Source organism: Podarcis bocagei (genome assembly GCF_964188305.1).
Source record: "Podarcis bocagei genome assembly, chromosome: Z".
NCBI lineage: Eukaryota > Metazoa > Chordata > Lepidosauria > Squamata > Lacertidae > Podarcis > Podarcis bocagei.
Genome location: NC_138140.1, coordinates 27,843,453 through 27,852,520, shown reverse-complemented (window position 1 = coordinate 27,852,520; position 9,068 = coordinate 27,843,453). Strand labels below are relative to the sequence as shown.

The 9,068-nt window shown below is 43.6% G+C and overlaps 1 protein-coding gene across 1 annotated transcript; it reads right to left on the bottom strand.

Moving 5' to 3' along the window:
• Positions 1–318: 318 nt before the first annotated feature.
• Positions 319–8,783, bottom strand: PSMD10 (proteasome 26S subunit, non-ATPase 10). Its single transcript, XM_081179358.1, has 5 exons — positions 8,619–8,783; positions 5,738–5,836; positions 3,081–3,227; positions 2,830–2,996; positions 319–1,202 (listed from the first exon to the last, which is right to left on the bottom strand). Exons 1-5 carry the CDS (start codon positions 8,733–8,735, stop codon positions 1,049–1,051), a joined length of 684 nt encoding a protein of 227 aa, XP_081035484.1. The 5' UTR covers positions 8,736–8,783; the 3' UTR covers positions 319–1,048.
• Positions 8,784–9,068: the final 285 nt, after the last annotated feature.

Genomic DNA, 9,068 nt, shown 5'->3' with positions numbered 1-9,068 from the left:
GAGACACTAGGAACTGAACCTGGGGCCTTCTGAATGCAAAATGTGTGCTCTGAAATGCCTCAGGAGTACACTAGGTGTGTCTATTACACCAAAAGCAGCAGCCTTTTCCCACAGGTTCTATGACACTGGAAGACTTTTCGTGCACCTTATGAAGGACTGAACTGATCTAAGGAGCAAGTAATATTTTATTATAAGTAGCTTAGGGCATAAGAAATCACTCCAGTTGTATAAAGCTATTTGCATTAAGCCACACAGCTCAACACCACCCTTGGGAAGGGAGAAGAGGAAGAGGAGAAAGAAATCCAACTTGGCCAAATGTTCTTACTGCAAAAATTGGGATTTATTTGTTGTCTTTATAGCTGTTACTTAGCAACATTTTAAACAAACATATTTTGCTTAAGAAGCAGCCTACTGAGATTGACAGTTGTCTACACAAGTTCATGGCACAGTAACCCTTTTAATCTGTTAAGGTGCCACAGCACTTGACTATTTTTGTTTACAGCCTTACTATGTCTATAATCGCTTTAGCTGAATTAAGCCCACTGCCTTCCCACAATGCTCCATTCCTATAACACTCTCCCTGTACTGGGTATAAGGTTGAACCAACTGGTTTCTGTAAATAAGAATTCCAAGGAGACGTACAACAAAGCAAACAACTTTTACACAGTCCTCATTCTCCCTCCCCAAATTTTATTTCGCACAACCATGATGACACTTGAACTGAGTAATGAACTTAGTTAACAAGAACTGCCTTGAGGAAATATTGAATACTGTTCCTTTACAAGCAAATGTATTTAAAAAGATCGTTAGAACCTGTATGGAAAGATAGATTCTTTCTATAGGAAAAGCAGGGCTTTAGATTTTTTTAAAGCAACAATAAACTTAGCAACAAAAAATTATAAAGTTTTGTTTGGCCATGGAAAATGTAGAGAAGTGTAATTGATGCAGTACAATAAAAATTCAAGTTGTGACTGTTAAAGCCAACCTAAAGACAGTGAAAAGTCTTCAGTACTTTCACGAAGAATGGAATTCAATTTGACTGACAGAGCTAGCCTTCAACTAGCCTCCTTAGTATGGAACCCAGGCCACCTTTTGCAACTTGCAGTGGAGTCTTGTCTTCTTTGTTCTCAATGTATATGCTTGCTCCGTGAGACACTAGTAGTTTAGCTTCATCCGCTCTCTCTTCATCACAGGCCAAATGGCTGTAAATAAGATGAAAAATTACCAACTATGCTAGAGACACATGACAAGGCAGTAATGAGCTGTCAGCCTAATGTTCCTGTATTTCTTTGTAGGTCCCACCTATTTTAAAAGAAGGCCTGAACTAACCCCTGTCTCCCTGCGAAATCCCATCATTTACATAAAGGTGTTTAAGGCTCAATTCAGACACTATGCTAAACCAAGATCATGCTGAACCACCATTCACTATAGTTTGACATGATAGTTACAGCAAGTGTTCCACCTCTATATGCTACTGCAGTTAAGAGGATGTCATGAAACTCGTGACAGAAAACAAAAGCAACCGACAGTGTAAACCCAGGTGAATGGGGTTAGGATTATAGTCATAAACAGCTTTAACTCACAGTTAACCTGTTGTTCACCTGGACATACAAGCCATGGTTTGATTTCAAACTACTGTTACTCAAAATCATAATTTGATGCAAAATCTCAACCAAGGCCAGAACTGCAACAGGGTGCACTTACTTGGAAGTTAAGTAGCTTGGTAGGATTCGTATCTTAAATAAGCATACCTAACACCAGGTTCCTCACTACAATCCCACACGCATTTACTAAGGAATCAATGGGACTAAACTTAGTGGGATTTATGTTTGGGATTAGGCTGTGTAAAATCTGTTTGGATCATAGCTGTCAACTTACAGATTTGAAAATAAAGGACCAGGAGCCTCGAAAATAAGGGATCAGCAGCAAAAATAAGGGATTTTAGTCAACCAGCAGCCAAATAAAGCCTCAAGCAGTGGTTCCCACAGTGCAGCAACCCGGCAAAGGGATGCAGAGGGGGAAATCACTACATTAAGATGCTGCACTGGTTGGAGGGTATGCCAAGCAGCACATCCGGGCTGCCGTCGTCCTGGTGCGAGGAGTTCCATCAGCCCTTCCCCACCCGAGAGAGAGGGAGGGAGGGAGGGAGGGAGGGAGACTCTCGCCCATGCTGCCTGCAAGCCCGGCATGAGGCAGTTGCGGCGCCACGGCAGCCGCTGAAGCTCTGCCCTTCTGCATCCCTTCCCATCCCCTCCTCTTCCTCCTCCCTCAGGCCGCCTCCTCAGCTGCCGCTGCCGCCTCCAGCTTCCCCTGGCAGCACGGCAGAAGTCTCGCAAGAGAAGGGCTGCCTGTCCGCCCGCCCGCCACTGCCCATTTCCTCATGACGCGCCCCTGAGAGGGAAAAGGGAGATATGGAGACGCGGCAGCTCGTGCGCGCTCTCTCTTGAGGTGGAGGACCCCGAGCTGCTGCTTCCCTCCCGAGCCGGGCGAGCATGAAACCCGGGAAATTTAAGGGACATCATCAGTCCGGGATAGCAGCGGGAAACGGCGCTGGGATAAGGGATTTTCCTGCCAAATAAGGGACGGTTGACAGCTATGGTGTGGATGTTTCTGCACCATACATCTTAGAATACAGCCTCTCTTGTAGAATCCCAAGAAGCTCAGTTTGCATTGTAAAAAAAAAAAAAAAGTTACTGAGCCTGTTAGATGAAAACTCTCAACATTAGAGAATAGTTTGTGCTAAGTAAAGAAGTATTAATATCAATGAACTTGAAAAGTATGGTTCAAACAAACTAGGGCAAAATCTACCACAAATACATTAGTTCTTACAGAGCTGTGTTTCCCTCTGAATCCTGTAGATTGGCAGAAGCTTTGTACTTCAAAAGAATTTGTATCATTTTCAGGTTTCCTTTGGATGCTGCTCTGTGTAGTGGAGTAGATGCCAAGTGATCTTTTGCATCTGGATTAGCGCTGTTCTCCAACAGCATTAGTGCAATCTATGAGTGGGGAAAGACAAAGGTTACCAAACAGGCTGCTTTGTGCTGAGCAATGAGAAGGTGAGGAAGCAGGTGAAATCTTACCTCCTGCCTATTTTTGGATGCTGCATAATGCAGAGGCGTGCAGCCATTCTGATTGACAGCATTCACCTGAGCACCTTTCCTAATGAGAGTTTTCACAATTTCATCTCGGCCAGCAGATGCAGCAATATGCAGAGGACTCCAGCCCGCCTGAGGAGTGAAAAGAAAACAAGGCATAGAATACTATAAGCTTTACAATTCACAGAAGCAGGGCAGGCAGAAAGACTTCTGTCGTGAGGAAAGTACCCCAGACCTCTGCATCGGTGATAACATGGAAGCTAGGGTTGGCTTATAGGGAGTGCTCAGTTTCCTCTCTAAACAGAAGACTTTCTGGCTCATGGTTTTTAGTCACCAGGGACCGTTAAGACATTGTACAACCAAACTTTCAAGCTCTGTTAGGAAGAAAATCCAATACTACAGAACCATAGCAAGGTTTCAAAAAAAATTATCCCTTATGAAAATACTGTAAAACAGGGATGGGGCACATCTGTACATCCAGATGCTGTTGGACTACAGCTGATCATTGGCCATGCTGCTTGGGGCTGGAGTCCTAAACATCTGGAAGGCTACAGGTTCCCCATCTCTTCCATAAAATAACTTGCTCAACTTCTGTAAGAACTTACTCAATAGTTTACCTGCGTTGGTCATTAAAATGGAATATGGCCACCCACCATTCAACATTTATACAACTGCTATCACATGGTATTAAATAGCCAATAAAGAAAGGACCAGGCTCCCTAGTTCTGGTTGCCACCCACCTCCACAAATTAACTCTTTCTGGAACATCACTTTATTTCTGAGCCTCTTATACAGTGGTACCTCTGGTTACGTACTTAATTCGTTCTGGAGGTCCGTACTTAACCTGAAACTGTTCTTAACCTGAAGCACCACTTTAGCTAATGGGGCCTCCTGCTGCTGCTGCGCTGCCGCTGCACGATTTCTGTTCTCATCCTGAAGCAAAGTTCTTAACCCAAGATAGTATTTCTGGGTTAGCGGAGCCTGTAACCTGAAGCGTATGTAACCTGAAGCGTATGTAACCCGAGGTACCAGTGTATTGGGCCTTCCACAGCTATACAGCGACATTATGTGACTTTGGATCAGAGAAGAAGTCATGATAATGCTGCAGCTTTCTTTTCAAACCAGCTCAGCCTGCCTTCTTCAGCAGTGAAGAGAAGCAACTATGCCTTCCTTCAGGTGTAGCCGAAGACTGAATGGTTCACCAATTCTAAAAGTTCTTTTTGGAAGCCATACAGTCTTCATTTCAATTTCACATGAGAACTTTTAAACTGAGGAGAAGGGGCTCAGAAATTTACCTCACACAAGGGCAGTGCCAGCTCAAAAGGGCCCCAGAATCCCATTAAAAAAAAACAACCCTCATCTCATGTTGAGAACAGCAGCCAAAGATAACAAACCAGCACACATCCCACCTCTGTGTATCACTAATTCTTCTTTAACACATGAGAGTAGCTGGTAGCAACTCCAGCAGCATTAGGAACTATATCAGCAGTGGGGAATCTTCTTAGCTTCATAGACCAGTTCCTAATTAAGATTTGCCTTGCAGGCCTAGTCTGAGAGGAGGGCATGACCCACCAATCACTTAATGTCACAAATGATGAAGTCAGGACTTTGAAGCATCTGGGAGGCAGCAAAGTGCTAAAGGCAAGTTTTTAACTTCTGTCCAAAGGGGAAGAAACTCTCCTGTTAGCAGCACCTTGTTGCCTGCTGCATGTGCAGTCAAGCAGCTGGGTAGGGTGTCTGAGAAAGCTCCCTGCGGAGAACTTTCTCACATAGCCAGACTAAGGGGATGTGGTGTGTGTGAGAACCACTGAGACCATCCTGGCTGTCTCTTAGTGCAGAGACAGAACATCGCCTGAATTTCCACAGTCACCACTAGCCATGAACCAGCTTTGGCAAAACTGGCAGCAACAGCAGCAGACATGTTCTATGCTTAATATAATATTTTATTCTTTTGTTAATTATGCTTTTTAAATGTGAATTTTATACCTGACTTCCTTGAAGTAATGCTTTCTATTGGAATGTTTAAGATAACATTTTAGTCTCCTGTTAATTATGTTGCTTTGAATGTATATTTTATATCTGACTTTCTTTAGTAATGTTTTACACTGGATTGTTTTATTTGATGTTTTAATGTGTTGTAAAGTGCTTTTAGCTCCCCCCCTAAAATATAAAGCAGTATAGAAATGAAATGAAAGATAATAATAACAACCTGCTTAGCGCTGGGGTTTTATCATGAAATGAGAACATGGAGCTGCTTTAAAGTGCCTTGCATAAGTGTTGATTAAAGCATCTCATCTTTGTCCATTAAGTGAGTGGGCAGTTTGAGCTGAGCAAACAGCACTTTTGCAAAGGGCTTTAAATCTGCTCATAAAATCCTGCTAACTTGGCTGTGTAATCCTGTTCCCTGGGAAGAGGGCACACAGCTAATACAAAATTTAACTCCTGTTCTCCTACCCATCAGCTGATGTTTCTAGGGATGTCAGCTAATGGTAAGGTGAGTGGCCTGGGTAAAATGGCCTTGTGGGCAAAGCTGGAACCTCTGGCCTGTGGGATGGAGGTTCCCATCTCTGAACTATATACCTCTGAACTATACATGCAAGATCCTGCCTAAGCACTTTCTGAAAAATAAGTCCAGAACTTACATCATCTTTGTCATTAACATGCACTCCCAGACTTAGTAAAAAGTCGACAATGTCTGCATGCCCAGCTGAACATGCCCAGTGTAGGGCTGTCCTGTTATCCTAAAACACAAATAAGCATTAGTACAACCTTGTATTTAAGAACACATCTAGTATCCACAAGCAAGAGGGAACTGCATGAAAGCATGGGAGGCTGGAGGAGAAAGGACAGAGCATTACACCCAGTACAGACAGGCGGCAGATTGCTGAAGGAGTTACAAAGCTCTCCATTCTTCTTCTGTCAGCTCCCAGCAGGCCACAATTATTATGATTATGATTATTTGCAGACTAGTAATTTTTGTGGCCTTATTTAGAAAGACGCATTAACAGAACATTCAGAACGAACTAGAATGATGAAAACCAAAAAGGATAGATACTCCTTTATACAAGCAGCAAGTCATTTAACAGTAAGAACAATAATGGCCAATTTGTATGTTCCAGAGGCCATTTCATTCTCCAGACAGTGCCCCAGGCATTTAGAAGAGCATTCAAACTGCCCCCACCCCAATGGGTGGTCAGGATTCATGTAGCAAAGTCTTCATAGTTACTGGGAATGTGATCTCAGGTATGTCATTATATTAAAAAAATGCATTTAAGTGCAGCATGATGCAACATTGATTTTTAGAATTTTCACCCTGAAATTTAACACCACCCCCATGCTACTTCTAGAGGTGCAGCTATGTTTATTCTTTTTGCAGCTATGGACAAATAACTTTGTGATGCTTTTAAAAATAAACAAACATATTGTGAAATAAGCTTTCAGGGTGCATGGTGTGTCTTCAGGTGCGTAGTGTGCTATTTTCCATTGGCAGATATATTTTCACTCTCCTAATTGGTACGCTTTCCCTCTGCCACCTGAGGAAAAAACCCTTTATGCATCTACTGAAGTGGGCTGAAGTCCAAAAACACCCACATCATAATAAATCAGCTGCCTGTATTTTAAGGTGTCATTCTTCTTCTTTTAAGAAGCTGAAACCCTGGCATCTGGCAATCTTACTGCTTTAAACATCTGCCAGGTATGTACTGTATCCCACTCTCAACTGAATTAGTAAACAGAGCACCTTTTCTCCCCTCTAGTAAGAGTTAGGGGGAAGAGTTTCAGAATCACAGACATATGTGTCTATGTGCTTCCCAAGCAGAAATAAACCCTGCTATTCTTTAATGTTAGGAACTGTATTTATCTATGCCATTTATATCAGGATTGGGCAACCTCCAGGTGGTATGAGACTCAATTTCCCATCCGTCTTAGCCAACATGGCCAATAATCAGACAGGATAGCAGTTTGAGTGCAACAACATCTAAAATGATAAAGGTTTCCTATCCCTGCTATATTATAATTGGAGACTCATTCCCTGATAGCTGATCTTTATGTAGGCAAAACAGCACCTTCTAAGGAAAAAAAGGGATGAATCAGGGAGCTTGAGGAGACCCCAAAGTTTGCAAGAATACAAAAACTAGATTTATTGCACTTTTAAAACTGTTTTGTGAATCTTTGGGCTGTAATAAAGAATGTGTATGTGAAAAACTAGATTTTAAAAAGCTCCTCCCTTTCATCTTTCTGTTTTATTATAAAACAGCAACATATGGTCTTGTGAAAAACTTTGTGAGGTTCTTCTGAAAAGCAATATATAACTATCTCAAATATATATATGTATATATTGGTGGGGGAGGGCCAGGAACACAATCAGGGTACGAACCCCTCAAAATAGTCAGTGAGGACTAAGCATGCTCAGTGGCCACAGAATACTGGCTAGCTGTTGGGAGAGAAAACTAGAATACAGTACACCAATGATGGGAATGTAATGGAGCATCATCAAAGTCAGGGTGCTGAACTGGCTAGTACCCTGAACAGGAGCATGCTACACTAAAACATTGTGTTGCTGGCCCCAGCTTGACTATTTATTTGTTGGAATTTCTCTACTATTCCACATGTGAAAATACCAGGGTGGTTGGTGCACTTTTCAAGGACTTGAAAACATATACAAAATACAAAACACAGAAAAAACAGTAAAGCACCCTCGATGGCATAGAATAACATGGCTAGGTTTAAGGCCTTTATATTATTATTATTATTATTATTATTATTATTATTATTATTATTATTAAATTCATAAATTTTATACTTCGATTGATTATTAAAACCTCAAAGCAAACGCTAAAGCACTAAAATCAAGTAAAATCCACAACTTCAAAACATACAAAAATTTAAAATACTAGAACAGATTAGAATTAGCTCAACTTTCTAAGCATCTGTGAAGTTTTGTCTGAACAAGGATGCTTTTAGCAGACACTGAAAAGAGTACAGTGAAGGCACCTGCTTGAGCTCAATAGGCAGAGACTTCCAAAGTGTAGGCAATGCCACACTAACTAAACGACTGAGTACTGTACCTACAAATGCTGAAAGGGTATTTATGTGGCGCCTGCACTAATGTCAATTATGCGGTACAGTGGGAACATGCGGGGTAAGGCGATATCGTGGGTAAACTGGTCCCAAGTTGTTATATGTTAATAGTAACGACTTGAACCTGTCCCGGGGGGCAGATCGGCAACCAGTGCGGATCTCTGCCAAACTTTTATTTCAAGGAACTCAAAAGACGCCCTGCGTTGGTTTCTCCCTCCCCTTTTCAGCTTCACAGCGACCCTGTGAGGTAGACCAAGCTGAGAAAGAGGGGAAGCCCGCCCAGTGAAAGCCTCACAGCCAAGTGGGGATCTGCCGAACCCAGGTCTCCGGGATTCCAGTCAGGCACTTTAACCACTACACCACACTGCCTCAGAAGTGGAGCCCTGACAGCCCCCCCGACTCACAGACAATTAACCACGCCCCCCCTCCGGTTGCCATGCCAACCTGGTCCGCGCGCTCCGCCAAGCTCCGGTTGGCGCTCAGCCGCTCCTTCAGCTCCTCCAGCCGCCCCGTGTAAGCCAAGTTACAAACCTCCACGTTGGACACAGACCCGCCCTCCATCCTGGAAGCCAACAGCCCGAAACCGGGCCCTCTCCTTCCCCCACCACAACGCACACACTCTGCCTTCAAAGCCAAGTGGGCGGAAACTCCCTCTCCTCCTTCTGCAGCCAATCCGCAGAGAGGCTTCGGGGACAGACAGCCAATCCTCGCTCTCTCTCCGCCCCCTCCGCCGTCTCCTCCTCCTCCGCGCTCTCTCAACTCCCAGGGTTCAGGGGCGTGCGGGGTTTCTTGTGGGTTTTTTTGTGAGCAGCTGCGCACGCGCAGTGGGCAGCCGCGGTGAGGCGACTCTGCAAGGAGGGCCGACGGGAGTTGTAGTACTGGGAGGTGGGAAGG

Coding starts and splice junctions, on each gene's coding strand:
- PSMD10 (XM_081179358.1), bottom strand. CDS start 8,735: ATGGAGGGCGGGTCTGTGTCCAACGTGGAGGTTTGTAACTTGGCTTAC. Junction 5,837..8,618: donor TGGCGGAGCGCGCGGACCAG/GTTGGCATGGCA, acceptor TTTGTGTTTTAG/GATAACAGGACAGCCCTACA. Junction 3,228..5,737: donor ATGTTAATGACAAAGATGAT/GTAAGTTCTGGA, acceptor TTCACTCCTCAG/GCGGGCTGGAGTCCTCTGCA.